The 24,078-nt window shown below is 41.1% G+C and overlaps 1 protein-coding gene across 2 annotated transcripts; it reads right to left on the reverse strand.

The window, feature by feature from the left end:
* Positions 1-523: 523 nt before the first annotated feature.
* On the reverse strand, positions 524-24,031 carry prkcq (protein kinase C, theta). 2 transcript variants are annotated; one of them, XM_061029844.1, is made up of 18 exons: positions 23,961-24,031; positions 17,355-17,750; positions 11,368-11,567; positions 9,168-9,228; positions 7,024-7,204; positions 6,900-6,931; positions 6,703-6,788; positions 6,189-6,318; positions 5,272-5,381; positions 5,002-5,131; positions 4,740-4,909; positions 3,554-3,727; positions 3,364-3,455; positions 2,638-2,700; positions 2,380-2,518; positions 2,026-2,214; positions 1,677-1,805; positions 524-1,427 (listed from the first exon to the last, which is right to left on the reverse strand). In XM_061029844.1, exons 2-18 carry the CDS (start codon positions 17,470-17,472, stop codon positions 1,269-1,271), a joined length of 2,163 nt encoding a protein of 720 aa, XP_060885827.1. In that variant the 5' UTR covers positions 17,473-17,750; positions 23,961-24,031; the 3' UTR covers positions 524-1,268. The 2 variants fall into 2 exon arrangements, with proteins under 2 accessions (XP_060885827.1, XP_060885826.1); XM_061029843.1 differs by lacking the exon at positions 23,961-24,031 and adding an exon at positions 20,296-20,505.
* Positions 24,032-24,078: the final 47 nt, after the last annotated feature.

The following is a 24,078-nucleotide window of genomic DNA, read 5'->3' on the forward strand; positions in this document are numbered from 1 at the left end:
TATTTCAAAGTTGGGTTGTTTTCGGACAAAATCTTGGACTCTTTTAAGAAAAGTTGTTTCAAACATTTCAAACTTTCAAATGAGAGGCAAAACCTGGTGTAGAATTATGCAGCTTGTGACTGAACAAATAATTGGAGATGTTTATCACAATGTCATCATGTTCATTGTGAATTCTGTCATTAAAGTTAGTCTTAAATAGAGCTACAGAGATATTGAATTTAGAGCTGTCATGTTAGTTCCCTGATTGTAATTTCAAACCAGTGCAATTCAACATTGTGTTTCTGGGATGGAAGTTTCTCATAAGAAAAGCCAATATAGATATTGTGTGTCAATGTGTGAGCATGGAAGACCATTTTCAGTTATCCCAACACAATGTGAGTTTTGTGAATCTCTGCATAGGTTTCTGTCATTTAGTAATATATCTTGTATGCAATGTTGTGTGGAAAACCTGACATGGAGTATCCATATCCAAACTCCAGTAAATCTGCCAAGCTTTTCCTTAATAAGGAACAAAAGAAACAAATGTGTAGAAAAAAACGGACACATTTTATTGTACGTGATTCACAATAAAGAGAACAATAAAATCTACCGTACGCAGGGATCTAGGTACCCGATTCAATTTACAGCATCAATAAGACTCCTGAGGTACAATAAGAAAACACATGTAAACAAAAACGTTGTTATACATTAACTGATCTACAGTACATCCAATACAGAATATCAACACATTTGTATTTACACAATAAAGGACTGTTAAAAGATTTTTACAACCAATGTGGAGCTATGGAATAAGACAGAATGAGAATTATTATAACAAGACTATAGTTTGAGTTTTTATTTTGTGAGAACTATTATGAGGCACCTAAGTTATATACAACATATTTTCTATTGATAATGACACCCTAACTTTAATTCTAGATAAATTAATGATATGCATTTATTAGAACAGAATTAGTTTGTCTTGCTTTCATGACTAATACTGATAAGAGATTGAAAAGACAATTTATAGGGGAGCTTTTTTTTATATTTCGTCTAACTATTTGTTTGATCCAAAATGTTTTTAAATCTCAATTAGTTGGAGAGACAGGACGGTTTGCAACAAAGACCCTGTAAGTGCCTTACATCAACAACACCCTCTTATTAGTATTTATTCGATACAGTTGAAATGTGTGACATTCATGGTCTGAAGTCTCTGTAGTTTGTTTCAGGTACAGTTGTGAAGTGCTGGCTGTGACTTGTTTGTAGGTAGTAGGTTGTCGGTCTGTTGTTCAGTGTGCCGCGATCCGATTCATCCCCGGGTTTACAAAGGAGAAGTTTCTGAACATCGTCTGGTCCACGCTGTTAATGAGCGTCCGGTCTGCACACGACAGCCGAGGCTTCTCGTTGATAAACTCTTTGTCGAAGTTGCTGCAGTCACTGGGCGACGACTGTGAGGGTGGAGGGGAATTTTTTTAACAACCACAATACAACTTATTACTATTTTTGTGCTTTTTTAATAGGACTGCAAATTGCATGGTGTAGCACAAGTTAAACATATTTCTCAAAAAATTGATTAGAAGTATGTCATAAAACCAATAAACTCAACATAAAACACTAACATTATTTATTTTTGCAGATTGCAGTATGTCTTTTTTGACTTAAGTGAGACTCTGTTGTGCTTCAAATGATCTACTTACTAAAGTTGGCTTGAATGGTGGCGCCACCTGCCGTTGTTCCAGAGCGTTCCAGTCAGTGCTGCTAAAGAAATTGTGTTGTCTAATGTTTTCTTTCACTCCCAGACGCTCTTCAGGCTCTCTTACAAACAACTGCAGGAATAAAAAACACATGACCCTTAGATATTCAGGTCTCAAGTTAAAGTCACCAGCAATCAATTTACTCTTTTATCTTCTTTTTCTTATCCAACAAAACTGAATTAAACAGATTTTTTTTAATCAAGAATTAGTCTGCTAGAGATTAAATAGTGGAATACTCCTTATACCTTGAAAGCACAGCCATCAAAACACAACAACAAACACAGTTGCTGACCTTGACCAGAATGTCCTTGGCGTCTTTTGTGAGCCAGCGTGGATACGCGGGGTTGTCCGTGCGTATAGACTGAAACAGCTCCTCTTCATCACGGCCGTGAAATGGAGACTGACCGATCAACATCTCGTAAAGTAGCACTCCAAATGACCACCAGTCCACTGAGCTGTTGTACTTCTGACCCAGCAGGATCTAAGACACAATTACACAACACAAATCTTTTATAACCGTTGTCCTCGTCTCTGTTTTGGGCACAGCTTTTCTTAAAATGCCTTTTAAAATCTTTGCCACATGGGATACTACTTTTTCTTAAAAAGCCATTTATTTATGATTCCAGTAGATATAGTCTGTGGTCACCTCAGGAGCGATGTAGTCAGGCGTCCCACAGAAGGTGCATGTCCGGGACTCGTCCTGCATGTTCTCCTTACACATGCCAAAGTCTGCTATCTTTATATGACCCTCAGAGTCCAACAGAACATTATCCAGTTTCAGATCCCTGAAGAGAAACAACAGGATATAAAGAGGTTTTATGAAGAGCATAGTTCTCAGTTTGGCCTCTTGTGTATTAGTCATCGTCAGTTTCATTTCTGTTTGTGGTTTATTGTGAGACTGTACCTGTAAATGATTCCTTTAGAGTGCAGGAACTGAAGCCCACATATGATCTCCGCTGAGTAGAAGCTACGGAAAGATACTCATTGTTAGTTTTTGTCTTTCCTTAGCTTTTTCCGATGCAAATTTGTCGAGCCAAGAAGCAAAAAAAAAAGCAAATCGATGACGAAAGAGGGGACATTATTCAATAAGTCACAGCAACACTGAAAGGCATGAAGTTAAAACTAACATACACACAGACAGAAAGTGACTGAATCTACCCAGATCTGAAAAAAACCCATCCCAGTTCGTACAAAGTTCAGTTGTGTTTCCTATCCAAAGACTTTATAAAAAAGTAGACGTAGCAATTGTGCCGGCACCAATTGGTTAGTGTACTACCATTTGATGCCTCAAGTTTGGCATCTTTCGCTCTCTTTCTGAGCTAGACGTTTAAAGAAGATAATATTTGCTTGATAAAGAGAATACCCAAGCGGCCAATTTAAATAAAGATAATTAAAACTAATGCTATTTATCAAATGTGCTCCCACAGTTGACACAAATGGGGAAATCAGCTATACTGAGCAAAACTGTTTTTTTGCACCTGTCTGTGAACACATTTCTGCTGTAGAGTTGGATATTTTAACTTTGACTTTGGCTATTCCAGGAACTGATGATTTTGAAACTTTCACCGTGGCTTATTAATTAAACCTGTGGTTGCTTTAAGTTGAATGTTGCAGATTTTGGGATACATACGTTGCTCGGTGCAGGTCAAACTTGTGGCAGGTCTGGATGTGAAACATGAGATCTCCTCCGTTCAGATACTCCATCACAAAGAACAGGTTCTCCTGGACACAAAAATGAAGACGGGTTAGGGTGGTAGAGGTTTAGCGTGAAATGTGTATGGATGAGCTGTGAGAGTGTCCCGACTAAACACGGTTCACACCTTGGTCTGAAAGGTGCAGTAAAGGTGTGTAAGGAAAGGGTTTTCCCAGGCTAAAGAGAGGACCCTCCTCTCCACCATGGTGCACTCCACGTCATCATCCATCAGCACCACGTCCTTTTTTAGAGCCTTCACTGCGTAAAACTGCCCGCTTCTTTTCAGCTCTGCTAAAAACACCTGAAAAGTTAACAAACACACAACTTCTTTAGCTTTGAGGTTGACGTATTTTTCTTTTCTGTTGTCCACTCATTTCTTACGCCCCCTTTCCGGGCTGATGTAAAAACCTGCCTACATAAAAGCAAGTAGAAGTCAGAGGTTTTATTTAGAAACGGGCTGCACAAACAAAGACACAGTTTGCTGGTTTGAGGCATGATGTTGAAAGGGGAAAAAAACTGAATAGCAAAGGTGAGGTGACTAATGGAAAATAAACAAACAACTATAAAAAACTGCAAGAAGTTCCATGAAGACACTCAAATATTTTTCTAGACTCTGCTACTGTGACTTCAGTCTTTTCTGTGTGCGTGCCGTGACCTGCCAATGAAAGGCGTCTGATCCAACCTTCACAACAGGGTCCTAAGTCTCTGACTAGACTCTTCTCCTCTGTCGCCCCCCAGTGGTGGAATGAACTTCCAAACTCCATTGGATCTGCAGAGTCCCTCTGCACCTTTAAGAAAAAGCTAAAGACCCAGCTCTTTCATGAATACCTACTAACTTAATGATGATGGTCTCCATATTATTGATGATGATGATGGTAATGACGATGGTTTTTGTTTGATAATGACGACTTATAAGATGGTTTCTATACTGATTAGAGCTCTCAAGAACTGCCCTCAATGTTGAGCTTTGCCTCTGGTCACTTCCTGTCAGCACCTGTGTGTCCAATCAGACTCAAAGCTGATCATTTGCTCTTACTGACATTGTTCCCTTTTTTCTAGATCCTTGCTTGTGATGTTCTTACTCTCTGATGTACGTCGCTTTGGATAAAAGCGTCTGCTGAGTGAATTGTAGAATTGTAGAATGCCTCATATCTGTTATTTGTTACACAGCAAACCCCAAGACAGGAAGTTAGTTACCATGATTGAGAGCTTCACTCTTAACCCTGAGCTCATTTTGTTGTTATTAAAATTGTGCTGAGTTTGCTTTGTTCTGTGCTTTTTTTTCCTTCTGTATATCAGATCATGTCCGGTACCTTCCCAAAGCTGCCTTTGCCGAGCATCTTGTGCAGGACGAAGTCATCGACGTTGAATTTGGGCTGGTGGTCCTTCCTGGGAACCGCGTACAGAGGCTCTTCATCCGGCACCTCTTCTGTGATCGACCTGCTGCCGTCTGCTGGTCCGTCCCATGAAACACCCTGAGTGTCTGCAGGTCGGGAAGCGACCACACAATATTAAAAAGATTCTCAATAAGAAAAAGGAGAGTTTTTATGATCAGGGATTTGATTGTTTGTTTACCTTTATTTGCAGGTGTAGCTGTGGCTGGTACACCAGTCACTAACCCAGACGGAGCTCGGACCACTCCCGGCTGGCTGACGCTCACCGGACCTTCTCGACTGATGACTTCACTATCTTTGGTGGTCCTGGCCTGAAAGTAAAAAGGTAGGACCGACATCACAATGAGATTTTGCTGGTTTTGGTATAATATGACTAACATATTGACAGCTTCAGGGCAGGTTTAGTGCTGTGAATTGATTATAAAAGAGCAGAAAGGTTTGTGTGTCTGACCTGCTGTTTGCTCTCGATGATGGCCAGAGCTTCAGCCATCAGTTTCTGGTTCACCCCGCAGAGGTTTGCTACTTTCTTCTGACATTTGTGATGCACGTTCATGCCACATTCTGCACACAAAAAACACACCATTACCACATGTAAGCATGTTATTAAAATACATTAGAGAACAGTTTTGTATCTAAAAATGTCACTGATGCAAGATAAAACTATTAACCTTTTATTTAAATTGACTGATGGGTTGATAATTTCTATTACTGAGGATTTATTTTTCCCTTATTTATTACTAATGAAACACAAAACAGAAAAAATAACCCTAACTCCTTTTACTCAGATTGTTTGAGCATGGTCATGTTTTCTATCGAGCACTTCTTCTGCCAGCTGCTCTGACAGCTGCGGTGTGTTTCTGCTCGAACATCCAGAACATGCAAAAATATTTGGAGCAAATGTTGTTGAACCAGCTGTTGGACAGATATCCTGTCATATTGTGGACTCGATCATTGCTGGTGTTCAGTGAATACAAACGACAATAAAGCCACGCTTTATGTTGATACATTCATTTGAGCATACAACGTTTAAACGACCGATTATACCTGATGGAGGTCGGTTAGATGGAAACGTCAGATTTCATGGTCCTTGAACCGTGACCTGAGATATGCATCTGTATTTATGTTTCCTATTTTACAACAAGCAGGAGCAGCTGATCGGGCCAGGATTAGCCGTCGTGCCCCCCCCCCCCCCGTACACTGCAAAACTAACAACTGTTAAATTAGTCATACGACTTAAAAATCAGGTCTACATCGTGCTGAAATCGCACAGTTCACGCCCGGCCTATCTCTACATGCATCAGTCAGGTTTCTTTATAGAACGTTTATATAACATTAAACGACAGAAACGATAAAACTCCTGCCTCTCACCCTCACATTTGAGCCCCTGCTTGGCGAGCCCCCACAGCAGAGTACCACAGTGTTCGCAGAAGGTGGGACTTTTGTAGTTGTAGACTTTAAACCTGTGCGGCATGTCAATCTTGAAGCGCTCCTTGTGGGTCTGCAACACAGCACAAAACATCACACACCGTAAAGGCTTTATATGCGATTTTTCACACTTAAATGTAATAGAAATCAAGTATATCCTCTGAAAACTCTGTGAGTCATTCTGTTTCCGGAAAGTGTAAACACAGAATGTCAATTACTACATGAGTTTCTTTTCCTTCTCTTTTGGTTTTCATGCGATGCATTAGAGGAGGAAGTGAAACAAGAGCAAGAAGATAAAAGCTGAAAATGAGACAAAAATGTCTGTCATGATACCTGCTGTCTATTAATAATAAGCTTAACCACATGTGATCAAATCTCTTATTCATGCTCTGACAGATTTAAAGAACAGATGAGTAATAGTGAACAAAGAGCGTCTGTAGTCTGCAGAGTCACCTACCATTGTTTCTTTACTGTTAATGGCTGACCCTGTGCACTTGGCGATGACTTTGTCTATGCATTTTTTGTGAATAGCTGCATTGCACTCTGAAAAAAACCCAAATGATGACACAGTTAGACACACAGGAAAAGGAAAAAAGAAGTCAGAATTAGAACTTTTCCATCCAGAAGGCCAGCGGAAAATATTCAGACACTTACGTCTGCACTGGTAGCCCTGCTTGTTGAGACCCCTGTGGTGGATAAAAACAAGTCGAAGTGACTCATACGATAATGGAGAAAATGAGAGATAAGGGGGTTTGATATGTCTCAGTTTGCTGCCTACCAGACAAACTCTTTGCACACAGAGCAGAAGGTCGGTTGAGGGAAGAACGTGGCGCTGAACTCGTGGCATTTGACGACGTGAACTTTGGCCTGTTTGATGGCTCCCCGCCGATGATGGAGGGCGAACAGACCCTCCCTCTCCCGTTCAGACTCGGGGTCTTCCTCAGTCTGGCCTGCAGCGTCTGAAACACATCATACAACCTTGATGTAAAAAAAGAAAAAGACATAATGCTGTTTGGCTAAGCTTAAGTGGTCAGAGCGCTTCTTTTATCTGAGCAGATTTCACACCTATGTTTCAATTTCTCACCTTTTTGTTGTTTGGGAAGTGTTACTTCTTACTAACATATTTTTTCATTTTGAGAGTCTAGAGATGAGTCAGTTTCCTTTGTCACACCCTCCATTGTTCTGTAAAGTCTTCTACTAACTTGAGGCTTAAAAATATTCTGATTCAAACTTGAATGATTTTTAAAATGATGCATAACTAATTATAGATTTACTGATTGGTAAAATCTGCATTAAGTGAGGTGTTAACAGCAGATAATCAATCAGAGGAGGTGTTGCCTAACCTCACAATTTGCACTAACCAGTGAGTTTGATATCTTTTTACATCATGTCTGACTTATCGTGTGGTTTTTGTGTTGTACTGATAATTTGTTCTTGTGTTAGTGGTCTGTAGGGATGAACAATTTCACCGTTCTTTATACAAGATTATTTCGAGGGCTTTTGGCCTTTTATTGGATGGAAAGCTATTGACAGTGACAGGAAATGTGGGGAGAGAGATTTGGGAATGACACGCACACAAAAAGGGGGCGCAGACGGCCTAGCTGTTTGGTAACGCCCCATGTTTAGAGGCAAAAGTACTCCAGACAAACGGCCCAGGTTGAAGTCTAGATCTTTGAGCAGCATTTTAAAACATGAACTCTAAACTATTCACATTATACCCCAGCTACACCAGAGGAGGTTTTTATTTTAGAGGAGTATTTATGCAATCTAAAGATTGTTAATCTAAACTACAGAGTTTGGGATCAGATTAGCCTAGCTTAGCACAAAGACTGGAGGCATGAGGAAATAGCCTTAGTGTCTATTGTCTTAAACTCATATAATCAAGGCAAATGTAGAAAGGACAGTTTGAGTTATAGCTGAGAATGAACAAATTGAGTTCTTTTGACACAATGACTACATTGAAGATCTTTAATCTGAACTCTTGAAAGTGTTTTGAAAGCTCTGCTGATTCAAACAATGGAGGCAATATTTAGCTGCTCACACCATAAAGTGGCATTTCTATGATTATTACATAAAACCCCAGTAAAACATTATATTTTATTTAACCTCCTGAACTGTTCATGTGCATGTGTTTGTGTGTTTGCATGACGTTCAGGAGGAAGACCCCCGGATCAAATAGCCTCTTGGTCCCAGTCTGTACGTCACCTGTTGATTTCTCATTAGCCGTGTTTCTATATTTAGAGACGTGAGATGTCTTCTTTAAGTCCTCGGTGACTCCTCAGGCCTCTGCGCGGTGTTAATGTCAGGGAAAGCAGCCGTAAGAGGAGCAAGATGCATCTTTTTTGTACCAGCGTGCGGAATAAATGACGTTTTTATTTTGAGAAAATGTAATCAGGCTTTTGAAGATTAAGCTTCATGAACTCAAGAGGGTTGGCGTGATGCCGGCTTTTGTAGGACTACACAGACAATTTGGATGATTGCTTGTATTCGATGATGACATTTATTTATACTGTATTGAACCTGTTTTAATCCCACAGAAATCATCTCCAAAAGAGCTCAGAACTGCATCATAGAAAACTATTATAAAAACATGTCATGTGGTGAAGTCTTCCACATTAAAGTTACTACCTTAAAAATGACCTGACTATCTCTTGGGCACAGGAATGATACTGTACAATAGATGCTTCAAGAAACAAAACTCTTGATTTAATTTGAATTAACAGCAAAAGGAGTTGGTAGTAGACAAATTATTTCTGGTTGGACGTTGCAGAAAACTGCATATCATCAAAACTGTCACCTCAGCTTTACTTTTTCATTCTGGCCATTTTTCTTTATTCTTATTGGTGGCAGTCAAACCCCTTAATGATACAACATTTAGTCGTTTTAGTATCTGATGGAGCCGCAGAAAGTCGAATCACTCACCGCTCTTCTCCAGATAATATCGGGCCTCCATCCTCAGGCGGCCCTGTGGCTTCATCTCCAGCTGAGGATCGGAAACAGAATCGGGTTTGTTGCAAAGCAGGTTTACACAAACAACAAGTTCATCTCGGTGTGACTGGGGCATTACCATAAATCTAAAAATAGAATAAAACAAAGGGACCTAGGTGACAAAATATATTACAATAAATGTGAAATGTATGACCTTTGTGTATGAGAAGAGCTGTTGGGTTTACAGAGAAACTGAAACCACAGAAATATTTGAGAAAAACAAAAAAGGGAAGGACGTGATGATGATGATGTGTGTGAAGCTGTTTGGCTGCACGGTAGCAGGCTTGCTGTCTGGCACGTACAAACAGAGGAACAGACTGAGAAGGATACTCGGCCCCAGAATGTGTTTGATTTGATTCATTCACTTGACTTTATGTGTTTGTTTGATTCTTACTTTGCTTTGAGAGACAGTTGGCATAAAGTCTGCAGAGTCACTCAAAGCCAAATCTTTTCCAGGGAAATGAAAATCTCTTCTCGGCAAGGATTGATCTGATGCGTTAAAATAAGAATAGAAATGAGAATTGCTGGCCTCAATAACCTCATTTTAATTTGTATGACAGGCTGAAAAATCTGATTCTTGGTAGATCAGGAAGAATGAGGAGGAGGAAATTAGGATAAGGAGTCTTTAAGTCTATTGTTTAGTCATAGACATAGTATACAAAATCCACTTCACCATGTTTCTCTAACATGAACATGTGTCCCTAGTCTGTCTACAAACCCCCAAATGACGAGAAAAGGAGGAGAAACTGGTGGAGCTGTGCAGAGAGCGAGAACGCCTCTTAGACGTGTCCTCCACTTTGTAGAGTGGAGAAGGAAAAAAACGAGGACAGAAATTGCCGCGGCCCATGAAATCCCCGATGAGTGTCTATATAGAACAGTTACTGAGAGGATCCTTCTGCAGGTTCACCCTCAGAAACCTTCTTACGACTTGTCACAACTCCATCCCGTTTAGCCTCCTGCTTTAAAATTATAGTACATTTCCACCAGGTGCATGATGGGAAATCATGTCAAAAAGGAATCTAGATGTACTGAAGTCTTGCAGCAAGATCCTCGGTCTTCTCAAGATCTCAGTCTGTGACTTAAAACTTTTTATAGTTAATGGTTTTTATAAAGTCTTCTAGTGCATGGGAGATATTAGGGGTCAATATTTGCAAGATTACTCATCAGACTTTCCCATCATGCTTAAAGTCCCCATGAAACAGAACTAAGAGTACCTAACGGCCGTGTTGAGACGTGATTATCGACTGACACTGGATAGAACCAATCACAAGGTAGAAGGCGGGACCTAACGTTAGGATGAATTTGATTAGATTGTTGAAAAGTGGGCGCATCACAACAAACATGGCGGACTGCAGCGATGACTTTGACAAGGATGTAAGCCTCATTTAATTGGTCGAAATTCAGTAAGCGCCCCTGAGTGCAGGGTGAGTCATCAGACATTTGAAAACGCTTTACCAGGAAGAGTTATTTTGATGTAAATTGGTGCAACTGTCCTTGTTCATGCTGTGGTTTGTGTTACCTGTGGTGATAAGTGGGTTAATATATAACAAGCTAGCAGGCCACAAGCCAACAGCTGCAGCACTAACACTGAGGTTTGCAGTGACTAGAAGGTCATTCAAGTTCCCTCAATGTTTACAATATTTACGTTCGCTGTTTCCTTCTGCTTTCCAGAGAATGCGCCATATTGGTCGTCGACAATATTCATGTCATTGAACTTTCCTTAAAACTTTTAGGATTGTTTTAAAATGTCTCACTGAGGACGGCTCAGACTGAGTTTTATGATCTTAAATCAAACCGAGAAGACCGACTCGAGCTTCAACTCAAGCTAAACTCCCCGATTTATCCAGATGTTGGAAACAGTAAAATAACTTTCTTCAGGGGAAGAACGCCTGTTGGTTCATTTTTTAAAAACAGTGATTCTGGTGAGTTTTTTTCTCCATGTCTAAAATGTGGATTACAGATTAAAACATTTGGTGTTTTGACCCTGAAGTGAGACAGCCTGTCTGGATTGTTGCTCAAACAGCTGGTCAGTGAGTACAACAAACACACACACACACACACACACACACACACACACACACACACACACACACACACACACACACACACACACATATCCACGTCATGCACTCACCCAGATCTCCAGCTTGCCGCTCTCCTTCTTGCATCGCGTTGCGAGCGAGTCGAGAGCCACCGTGGCCTCGGACTTCAGCTCTGCCGTGCGGTCCTTCACCATCACGTGCATGATGCGCCCTTTGTGGATGTGGGCGTCGAACGTGGTGCTCCACGGGGGGTACATGGTGGGCTTCTTCTGTTTGTACACTTGACCCTTTTCTAAAGAAACAAAAAAAGGAATACAGAGAAAATGCTGTCGATCATGATGTCACAGCCGGTCTTTTTTTTAATATCAAATAACTCCTTAAAATAAAAACATGGACCCAGTCAGCAGGGGGAGCTCTAAGTACTTTGGCTTCACTCCCATGTGGCTGTTTTCTCCGTCCTTCTTAATACACAGTCTCTTGATGAAACCAAAGCTTCACGAGATGATTTTCATTTTCACTTTGACTTTTACTTCAATACCAAGAAATCCTGTGTGTCAGCAAATTTAACGTCATCTTCTTACTGGCAATGCACAAGGTGTCAACATGCAACTACAACCCGATAGTCTTTTTTTAAATTTCCTGATGAAAGACACTAACAGACGTATTCTGTACTTCAATAAAAGACCAAAACAAAGTGTTGAACTGAAGATATGACAAACTGTACAGACATTTAGTATTTTCTCCTTTCTTATTACGCCAAAGTTTAAGTTAAAATCATCGTCTTGGGGCGCTGGTGGCGCAGTGGTTAGTGCGCGCGTCCCATGTATGGAGGCTATAGTCCTCAACGCGGGCGGCCCAGGTTCGAATCCACTCGCATCCTTTCTCGCATGTCAATCCCCACCCTCTCTCTCCCTGATTTCCAACTCTATCCACTGTCCTATCTCTTCAATAAAGGCACAAAAAGCCCCCCAAAAAAATCTTTAAAAAAAAATCATCATCTTGAGAACGAGAAAACAGGCCAGGGCCCCTGCAGAGCGGATAAGAACATAGCAAAGTAATATGTTTATCTTTTATTAGAATTATTGACAAAACTGAACGTATAGAATATCAACAGCCGGCTTCTTTATTGATTGAACGTGGTGCAACTTGATTAAAAATATCCTGAAGGTGGAGGAGATTTTCCAGGGTTGAAAAGCGACACCATGAATTAATCCAGTGATCGGGGATGAATGTATGGTGTGCAATCGGGTTCCACTCTGAGGGGATTAACTGCTCTTCTTCAGCCCTGTGAGCTGTCATTTAAAGCTCAAATCCATGCATGAAAATGTGCTTAATGTGCAAACGCATCTGGACTGCTGACTTTACTTGTATTGCCGTCTTGTTATTTCAGGGGCGGATACATTCAGTATGCGATGCAGGATTTTTTGAGAAAATTCAAGCCCGCGTTAAGCAGACCTTTTGTGATTGTCGTCTCGCCGTGTTGAGAGATTTTGATTCACATTGCAAGGCCGAAAAAACACAATAAAAAAAACCAAACTCTCCTGTGCCTTCATAATTGACATCTGCTGATGTTCCTCTGAAATAACATCCTAAATATCCACTTACATAACGGCCACATGCCATCCTGCTGCTTCAACAATAAAGCCCGCTAAGCTTTATACTCCCAATGTGATCTGCGGCCGTTACCATCATCACCAGCTCATCGCAGCTGCTGCTGTTTGTGCAGATTTAAGAACCCAGAGAGCGGGAAATATGTCTGTTTTTCTCTCCTGACTCGACATCACACTCTGCAAGAAATGTGTGTGCGGCGTTGTGCAGAGTGAGAGAGGTGACACGTCTTTTATGTCAGCAGGTACTCTGTCAGTTCCTGTGTAGTTCTGTGGAAAAGCACCAGGGTGGCATTTAGATTAAGGTGTGCTTTCAAGCCTCTGCTGCTTTGAAGTTCCTTTCTTTTTGTTAAATGAAGCCTTACGTTTGGGGTTTTTGTTTGAGACCTTAACCTCAAAGTTAATGAATTTTTTTTAGTTTCATACTAAAAAAGAAGTTTCAAACAACACCACAGCTGGACCCTAATCCCTCACACTAAAGCCCTCGCTAATCTAAACATCAAATCCCTCACTAATGAAAGTTTATTAGCAGCGTTTTGGAGCCTTGACTCAGCAGGTTTGCCTCGCTTGAATAGGATCAGAAAAAAAGTGGAAGTTAACCAAGAATGGGCCACTGTTTGACTGCAGGTACATGCTGTCAAACACGATTTTCCATTTTACAACAGGCGGATATAAAACGAAAAAAGGAAACTGCTAAGATTCAGTTACATGAGCAAACACACAAACAGTAACTGGAAGAGTAGCAGACCTCCACTACACGATGAAAACTTGTCAATATTTGGCCTATATATGGGCCTTTTTGCCTTTATTGGATAGAACAGCTGAAGAGAGGCAGGAAATGTTGGGAGGAGACAATATGGGATCACATGCAGCAAATGGCCCAGGCAGGATTCGAACCCACAACCGCTTCAAGGAGGACTACAGCCTCCGTACATGGGGCAATCGGCTATTCAGCTCCACAAACGTACACCCTGTAAATGGTAAACGGACTTGAGCTTGTATAGCGCTTTTACACAGCATGTCACACCCACTCATTCACACACTGATGGTAGTGGTTGCTATAGTAACCATCAGAAGTAACTAATCCCATTCATATGCGTTCATGCACCGCCGAGGAAGCAGCGGGAGCAAGGGTTTAGTGTCTTGCCCAAGCACACATCGGACATGTTGCTGCAGGAGCTGGGGATCGAACCCTCGACCTTCCGGTTGAGAGACGACTAACTCTACCAACAGCCGTCCCGTTTAAAGACCCAAAGGTGTTGCACTTAATTAAAAAGAGCACACACTGTTTTCATTGACAAAGTCTCACACACACACACACACACACACACACACACACACACACACACACACACACACACACACACACACACCGTCCTGCAGCGCCAAGTTCCCAAATGTGGATTAATCCTCTTATTAAAATTGCCCCCAATAAACACTGTTTACTTCTGCTTGTTGCAAAACCACAGTGAGCAGCTGTTTGAGGGAGGCCTGACCTTTTTTTGGCCTTTTTATAAAAAAAACTTGTTTTCTGTTGGTGAGCTGTTTTTCTAGATGTTTGTCTTTGGTAGAAATACACGACGGATTGCACTTAACCATGAAGAAAACTGAATCTGTTATGTATCAAAAAGTAAATGAAGACCGCTAAAGAGGACGGTAAACAAAATGAAATGTTAGATGTAACGAGGTGGATCTGACTTCTGACTTGTAAACTGAGCCGTCTGGGAGGTTTATATTTTAAAGAGAGGAGCAGTGGTGTAACTCTTTTCCCATCATTGTGACTACAGGGAGACACATACTTAGCTACAGTGCACCTAAAGGTCAACACAGCACATGATCGATGCAATAAAAAATAAATAAAATGCATTAACCTTTAAATTCTTTATATGTGATTCTTCACACTTAAATGTAGAAATCAAGTATCTCCTCTGAAAATAACTCTGTGAGTCATGACTGTCTACAATGGGTGTAACACCCGAGTCCCACTGTCTGTGATGTTTTCAGAGTTTTCAGAGTCCTATCTTCACTTTGTTTACATCGCCCGGACGGCCGGCTGACTCCTCCCCTCGTGTATAAAAGTTGTTTAATTGAGGGACTAGAGAAAAGAAGAATAACATACTGTACTCACTGCTTAACTGTGTTTCTAGATCACGCTCATTTCAGGTAAACTTACATGCAGTGTGAAGATACGAGCATCATAAAGATCGCTAGCATTAGCATGCTAACACAACAATGCAGCGCGAGTTGTTTTGGTTTCATGCTGGTGCTCAAGGGCGACATCTGCTGGATCCAAAAATCGCATATAAAGCCTTTAAAGCGTTAACGCTGACAGCCTTAATAGCAACCCAATTCTTTGTCTTAATGAAATAAAAACAACCAAACAAAAACTCCATTACCATTCATAATAACACGGCTGGAAACACATTTCATCTGACCACACCACTTCACAAGGCATGAACGAGTAAAGACAGAAAGCTGATTTGTTGAGGCTACACTTCCTGGTTCAGTTTTTAAAACAAAAGTTTAAATTCTTAGTGTGGCGTAAGATGACACATCATTAGCCTTGTAATCTTTATCGTATATAAACAAGGTTGTTGGCGTTGTTTAAGTTGAGTTTGTGCGTTTGGCCGCTCTTGAAGATGAGTGTGTCTGAAAACAACAAAATGACGCTGGGCCTTTAAATTAATGCTGCAGATGAAAAGAGTTGGAAAAGGGTTTCTTGCGTTTGAAGAGGACTGCAAAGGAAAAGCTGCTCATTGAAGCTTTCCATCACTTCTAACTGAAGACGAGCCAGCGTGCATGATGGGAACTTTCTCTTGTTTTGGGAGGGAACGTATTGAAGCAGCAGCGTTCAGTGTGAAAAGTCAGCAGGGTGCCATCTTTAGACAGCTGAAACCACTAAAAGCACAATTCAACGTTCTCATGCTTTCGGGGGGACACTGAGGGAAAAAACTTGTATTGATCTTGTTTCACTTCTTTATTCAGGTTTAAAAATGGCGGTTATCTTCTCTGTTCGGCAGTAACCCTGAAGATGTAAGCGTTTGATCGATGACTAATGCTGGCTGTAAGTCGTCATTCTTAGTTTAGTGTCAGACCTAAAAGCAGATTTTGAATCGAGTCAAAGAGAAGTGAAACTGAAGGAGCTCGTCTCCTGTGAGCAAGACACATAAAGACGTCTGCAGCGTAGAGACACGTCTGTGGTTTTAAGAGGAAAGGAAACATCAGAAGCCCTCCTCTTTCTTTCCTCTCGATCTCTCTCTGTTTTTTTTAGCTCCATCCTCTAATACCCACCAGCAGTTACAGGCAGACAGATGCAGGACGAAGATATCTGCTCGCACGTCTGTCACCATGAGGGAAGTCTCCCAGAGTGCACACACACATTGTAGTAAAAATCTACAATCCTAATAATGAATGATCTTTTTTTTTTTTAAATATTTGGAGCTGCTCACTTTTCCGTTGCTATCTATCTTTGTCCAACTATTTGAAGCCTGTCATCCTATTCCGGAGATCCCCTGTCAGTTTTACAGTATGCATGTATGCTGACTCATAAGCTTCTGTTCATAAGACAGACAATATTCAACAAATACAGCTGAATTTCTTTAAAAGTGTTAACATGTTCCCCGCAACATTCCTCCGACTAATCCTCGGACGTTTTGACATTTCTTTCCAACAAAAGTCTAGAAAATAAAGACTCCACTTCTGCACTTCTATATTTATCCCAAACACCCACTGTTGTTGCTTTTTCTAAAACATCGACCGCGTCACTTCCTGGGAGGCAGAGGAGAACGAGTCAGTGCTTCTTTATAGAGCGTATGTTTTCCTACGGCAACAACTGGAATACATGTTGTTGCTACAAGTTTAAACCAATCAAAGAAAGTGAGAAATGTATGAAACTGATCCTTTTATAAGAAAGAGAATTAAAATGTTAGAGATGTAAAAAAAAACAGCTTTGACACCTGAGACTGGACTCAGAGATTAAGCTCGAGCTGCAGCGTAACATTGTGTTCATAATCAGGGAAGTTACTCAATAACTGGAGAGAAATTTGACCAATTCAATGTGTGTCAAAACTCTTCTCTAGTGTCACTTCAGGTCAAAGTCTTTATCTAGATATCTTCAGTGCTCCTATCTTCCTAGCGGAAACATGAACGTTATTAATCTTTACTACATTAGATATAGACCACATTGGGCCTAGCGATGAGTGCACTTGCCTTATTATATAGAGGCTTAAGTCCTCTACAGCGGGCGGCCCAGGTTTGAATCTGACCTGGGGCTCCTTTCCCCCCCCATGTCATCCCCCTCTCTCTCTCTCTCCCCAGATGTCTGACTCTATCCACTGTTCTATCTATAAAAGAAAAGGCAGAAAAAGCCTCAAAAAATAAATCTTAAAAAGAAAGAAAGACTACATGGGAAAGAACTAGTTTGTCAAACTCTCGGGGCTCCTGGAAACTGTTGAGGGTGTAGAGTGACTCACCTGTGTCTACGGCCTCCTTCATGTAAACAGCACAGTACGGGTTCAGCACCTCCTCGTGGTACGCCAAACCGGGGTCCATCTCAAAGTTGGAGAACCCAATCCGCAGGAAAGGCGACATCACTGCAGGTTTTTTTTTTTAACTCTCTGGCTGTGTCACAAATATTCAACAGAATCCTCCAGGGGAAAACCTCGCAAGGATGCCAGAACGATAATGCTGCTTCGGTGTCGACCACCTTTCCTCCACCGCAGCAGAAAGCCGACTGACCCTTTTTCCTCCAGAGGAAAAAGAGGCTGGCAGAGCAAAGAGGGGGGGGGGGGGAGGAGGAGGAGGCAGAGGAGGCAGAGGAGGCAGAGGAGGCGGGGTGGATATTTTCTGCCTTTGATGCTTTAAACAACCTGTGAGAGGAAGAGAGAGAGACAGAGCAAAGAGAGGTGTTTCATCACATTTGACACCGTCACCACAAAAACAAGTTTCTATCTGCAGACTTTCTTCATGTTAAAGGAAATCCCTGCACAACATTTCTTGTTTCAAATTTCAAATGATTCAGTTTGGAAATAAGGTTTGATCAGCGAAACTTCACAACCCATCGTCTGTACCTGAATGCAACACAAATAAAGGCCCACACACACACACACAGCAGCTGTCACTCCTGGCAGAGACTTTCAGTACCGTCATAAAAAACACAACCCTCTCTTTCAAATCTCTCCAACTTTCTCTTTGTGTGATCAGCAACACAAACACTCATGCAGCCTTCTCTGCAGCAGTTTTCACGGCTCAGTCTTCGACTCGGTGACGGTCGATGTGATATTTGAGGCCTGCCGGGGAGCTGTGTGTGTGTGTGTGTTTTTCTGTGCGTTTGTGTATGTGAGTGTGTGTGTGTGTGTCAGTCCCAGTGTTGGAAAGGAGGCCGGGAGAGGGGGAGTATTTATAGCGCTGAAATACTAAACGCAGATCACGACCGCAGTCCGCAATACTTGTTGGCGTCATTTTTTCGGAAGCTGGAGCGAGTCACCTTTACAGTAAACTCAGCTGACCCTGAGTCAGGAGTCGAGATGAGACGGACGTAGAAACACACAAAGTAGAGGAGGAGGAGGGGGAAAGATTTGTGATTCGTCATTATTTCTTCGTTCTGATGAAATCGTTTTAGAAATACCAACGCAGGTTCAAGTACATAGAATGGACGCACTGCAACCCTGTTTCCTTAAATGTTGGGACATTTTGTAAAATCTATCAAACAATCTTTATTTTGATACTACTCTTCTCAAATGTACTTTTATTTATTTTTTCACGCTTATCTATTTATTTTTATTAAGTTATTGTATTTTATTTTTTGCACTTTTATTCTTGTCTATTTGTTGGACTGCGAGGTGTTGTTTATAGGGAGAAGTGATACTGGGTTTTTGAATGTTTCTGGGGGGGGGGGAAAGAAAAATGTTGACTACATCCCAATTGCACTGTATGTCTTGAACTTGCTTTCATAAAAATATGTTGAAAAAAACAAAACAATCTTTATTTGTATCGCGCCAATTCATAAGAAATGTTATCTTAGGACGCTTTACAAAAAACAGGTTTAAGACCTTACTCGTTCTTATATTATCTACAAAGACCCAACCAGGGGGGAGTCTAGAGTCTGTTGGAGTCTTAGGCAATAATTCATTGGGTGGGTGGGGGGGGGGTCCCTCCAACCATGTTGTCATGCTACAGCAGATTCCCCAAATCGTTGACAGAAATACGTTTATCACTTATCCTGAATCATCATTTCAATATAACTATTTTATCATTTTCTAATCGCATCCTTTTGATGACTCCGTCCTTGTTACTGTAACTAATGATGTAGTGTAGATGATGAAACTTCACTTTACTGTCTGTGTGGTTTGACATTTAGTCTTGTGTATGTTGTTGAGCTGTAGTTTAAATCTGCGCCGATCAATAATTTATATAAACTCTGTGAGAGCGGACTTCCCACTGCTGCTCGTGGGAGATTGTGATTTACATAATCCTGTTTAGATTGATCTGAAATGACCACCATAACAGCTCCAGCATTCACAAAGCTGCAGATTGTGTCTTTTGCATCCTAATGTTATATTATGGCGATGATGTCATAACGCTGCATTACATAGCGTGTAAATTGTTGTGCCAACGTACTGGACCTGGAGGGGTGGTGGGGGGGGGGGGCTTCTGCAATCTGACTGTAGGTGGTTCTCGTTTTGCATAATCCTGTTTGAATAGATGAAATGAATGAAAACATAAAAGCTTTAGAATAACTTACATAACCTGTAGGTCGATCAGGATTTAAGGAAACAAAGCGTTAAAGGAACCGGAGAGAAATGATGGAGGCGTGCTTTTCTAGTGCAGATGAAACTATTAAAACCTCTTTGCACACGGCTCAAGAACATAAACGTATCTCAAAAATTACAATGATTCAGAGGTCAAATTACTTCTGGAGTCTTCAGGAATACTTTAATAATATTTACTAATTAAAAAAAAGTTGAAGACCAAAATGTTTTATCTGTTAATTTATAAAAAATCAATGAAAAATCATGCAACGGTTTTCTATTTTGAATTTATGAATGAAATGAATTTCAATACTTTTATCAATGATTTTAGTTAATTTCCTTACAAAGTATTTTATTTTCAGGTTGTTCAGAGTCTAGAAATATTCAACATGGGGAGCCAGTAGCCTTTACCAGTTAACCTTTACATCACCAGAATACATTTTAAGAACTCTCTTTGTCTCTTAGTATTTTTTATGAACAGTCGCCTCTTCAGAAACAAATGGTTGACTTCTCTGAGATTACATGTTTTATAAAGTCTATGTTATCTACGGCATTGTCTATTTATAAGTGCTCAAAACGTGCCCAAAACCTTTAAGCAAATAATTCTGATGTAGACACTGGCTGAACTATTTCTAGGTTTAAAGGTTCAAACTGTGATACTCACTTCTGTGCTGTTTTTTCCCCCCCGTGTTCATTTATGTCTTTTCCAGTTAAATCGTATCGGCTTTCCTTTCCCTTAAATGTATCCTTGCATAATTGCCTTCATCTGCATAAACATGCAGATAAATGTGCATATTTTTGAAATCCTCACCCACACCTTCCTCTACAAACAAACACTGATTCAAACATATAATAAGAACCTGCAGAGCTGCAGCCTGCTGTGCAGTTTGAACCTGTGATGCTGCTGCTGCCTTCATGCAGGGCTGGTGGGAGGAAAACTTCCGCTGCTTTACTTCCTGTCTCTGGGCGGTTAAATGTGAAGCTTCACAGGTGGGGCTGCTTGAAAACACTAGATAGACAAACAGCACACACACACAGTCACAACAGGACTGATCGAAATGTTTAAAGGTGGCCAGAGGAGAGTGAGAGGGAGAACCTAAACTAAGACTCTTCAAGTCGAATAAATTCAAGTCATCCTCATATATGTAAGATGAAAAACCATTACATTGATTGCTCATGTGATTGATTGAAAGAATTGGTAACTTACGTAAGACACAGGACATGACCTAATAATCAAGCTAACCATTTTAGATATTTTTTTTCAGCCGAGCTCTGATAGATATAAAATCTCTGGAGAAATTATTATTTTTTCAGTGATACAATAAAACACCTTTTTAAAAGATTTTTTATTTTGGGGCCTTCATTCAGATAGGACAGTCGATAGAGTCAGAAACCGCAGAGAGAGAGAGAGAGAGAGAGAGGGGAATGACATGCAGGAGTCGAGCCCGGGCCGCTGCCTCGGGAACAATAACCTCAGTACATGGGGCGTGCAAACTAACCGCTAGTCCATCAGGCACCCCGATGAAACTGCATTTTGAGGGGCTTAAAGTAAGTCCAACCCCGAAGAACATTTGCACAAGCACACAAGTGGTGCAACGAGTAATTAACCCTGTTTGTTAGGGTAAGTATTTAGTGTTTAGTTAGTGTTTGAACCTTCCAGATCGTACCAATTCAAACAAGACGGGGGTCTTTTGAAGCCTCCAACAATGGTTCCAATTAAATATAAAAAGCTAGTGATAAAAAGTTGGGTTAATTCTACAATTCACTTAGCAGACGCTTTTATCCAAAGCGACGTACATCAGAGAGTAAGAACAACACAAGCAAGGATCTAGAAAAAAGAGAACAATGTCAGTAAGAGCAAACGATCAGCTTTGAGTCTGATTGGACACACAGGTGCTGACAGGAAGTGACCCTCTGCAGATCGGGTTAAATTACTATCTTAAATAGTTATGTTAGCCGGTGCAACTGTCGAGGATGCTAGGCCACAGGAGAGGCGCTTAAGGAAGGGAAGGGAAGAGACAGCTGGTGAGGCAAACAGGAAATCCTCGATCCTCTAGATCTTCTCTTTTCAGTTTGTCCTGAGCGGTGGACTCAAAAGGACGCTACCCCTGACTTTGAACCAGGCTAAAGATAAAAGTGAAACTGATTCATGTTTTTGTTGTTTTGTCATTAAATCTTGAATAAATTCAGAAACAACAACCATGAAACATTGTTTACTGCCCCCGCAGGCTCAGATTTATTTGGCGCCGACGTGTATGCTCAATCGGCCCTCGCTCTCTCTCTCTCTCTCTCTTTTGTCTCTCCGCCTCTGCCATGATTTAAGAATGGCGACAGGAGGAGTTTGCCTTCAAGACTTTTGGCCAGATGCTTTGCCATGAAGTGTTATTCACTCCTCATGGGAGATCGTACCCACTCAACACAACTTATATAGCACAAAATGAGGTGTGCATTGCAGCGAGTGGGAGGGGAAAGAGGCACCATTATTTAGTTTTATAAGAAAAACTGTTCAAAGCTGTTACTTATGAGAAACAGTAGATTATTTGTATTCCTTATTCATGCACATGTTCAAAGCAGGAAGCCGGTATTATTATCTGCGGTTGCACTGCAAGAAGTTACATAATTTGACAATAACTTAAGAGGCACGTAGTTATATGGACGGTTTTACTCAACAGCTCGTATGATGTAAAGTTTGAAGCTTGTGACGTCTTTGTGGAATTCCTCCCGTCTATGCCGTCTTTCTTTCCCGGTGACGCAACAACTCTTGAGTGTAAGAGGATTTCAGACGCGGAAACACGGGGGGTCATTGTTGAAACAAGCTGCTGAACTTTCTACCCTTAAAACCTTTTGAGAGCCACTTTTTTTTTTTTTTTTTTTTAACATAAAATCAGCCGGATTAACGTGCTGCAAATCAGCAGCTGATGGAGTCTTATGTGCTTTTCCACACATGAGGACGTAAACACACGTTACTGTGTCCGGGTGTCTCTGTGCTCACACTTTTATGTGTGCAGGCATCAGGGTGCTATCTGAGGTGACTGATTCACTTCATAAACACCACCCATGGGCGCTCAAATGCCACCCCCCTACCCCCCAATCCTCAAACACACACACGGGGAGTCACAGGGAAGGTCAAGTGCCCATGTGCCAACAGCAGACCTTTCTGAACCTTTTAAAGAGGGAGGTTAAAGTCGATTGAGCCTCCCACCTGACCCTCTGTGCCCAGCGACATCAAACACAACTGTTCATGTGTGTGTGAGCTTTTTGAAGACAGTGGGGAGGGGGGGGGCGACGGGGAGATCTTTGTTGTTATTGACAGGCGGTCCATGTGTGTGACAGAAGCCTTTTGACCAAACCTGCTCGGACACTTTAAGGGTCCCTGAAGTGGTCACTTGTTGAAAGAGAGTAAACCTGCACAAGGATGTGACCCTTCACAGATTATTTTGTTTTCAGACTATAAATGAACACTGAATCAAAGACAGAAGGGACAATTTATATTTGTTTCTCCTGTGAAAATAATCCATGACTGCTGGGATTTAAGTCCCTTTCCTAAAAAACATGTTTGGAAAGTGACACAATACTCCCCGTGCATGATTATTGTACTTCAGTTCTGCACTTTATCACATTTGAAAGTACTTACTGGTAGTCGTTTATGTTGACTCTCTTGATTTAAGGACGTCACAGTCCATCTATCTGTCTCAGTAATAGTGTAGACATGTGTTGAAGCTGTGCATACTTAAAACATGCAGCATGATGAGCATTATACATCTGTGCAGTATACATATACGTTACCTGCTGTAAATACTTTCTACACATACACTGAATTGAATGCAGTGAGCTGTGGATACCTGTGTGAGTGTGCACTTTAAGGTGAAGCTTTTCTAATTTCGTTGTACATTTGTATAATGACAATAAAGCCAGATACATAACACCTCTGGAGCTAAAGCAGGATTTCATACGCATGCTGCACAGTGACATAAAAGTCACTCAAACATACTAAACATCTCGTTTAATTACTACAGAATGCATCCCTTTGTTTAACAAGCCAGTCATAACTTTGTAATGCAGCCTAACACGCTAACAACAACAACAACAACAACAAGCGACTATTTTTACTTTCAAAACAAAGGAGACTTAAATAGAAACCGCCAAGCCTCTAATTAACCATATGCTGAATGTCAAACACATAAGACTGCGGTGTATGTTGTGATTATGCCCGAGTGTTAGAGGAACTAACTGTTTGCTTTATGCGGTAAAAAAAAAAAAAGGCAGAGAGAGTTTCGTCACAAATATTTAAAAGTTTTTATAAAAGATAACAAAGTTGTAGGAACGAACCTTTAAGAGAGCTCTGAAGTTCAGTATCCGCAGACAGAAGCTGTTCTCCATCCGAGCGTGTCTCTGACAGACGGGAGGGAGCGGGGACGCTGCATTTAACCGTGAGACGGAGATGCGT

This window comes from Labrus mixtus, chromosome 22 (genome assembly GCF_963584025.1).
Source record: "Labrus mixtus chromosome 22, fLabMix1.1, whole genome shotgun sequence".
Classification (NCBI taxonomy): Eukaryota; Metazoa; Chordata; class Actinopteri; order Labriformes; family Labridae; genus Labrus; species Labrus mixtus.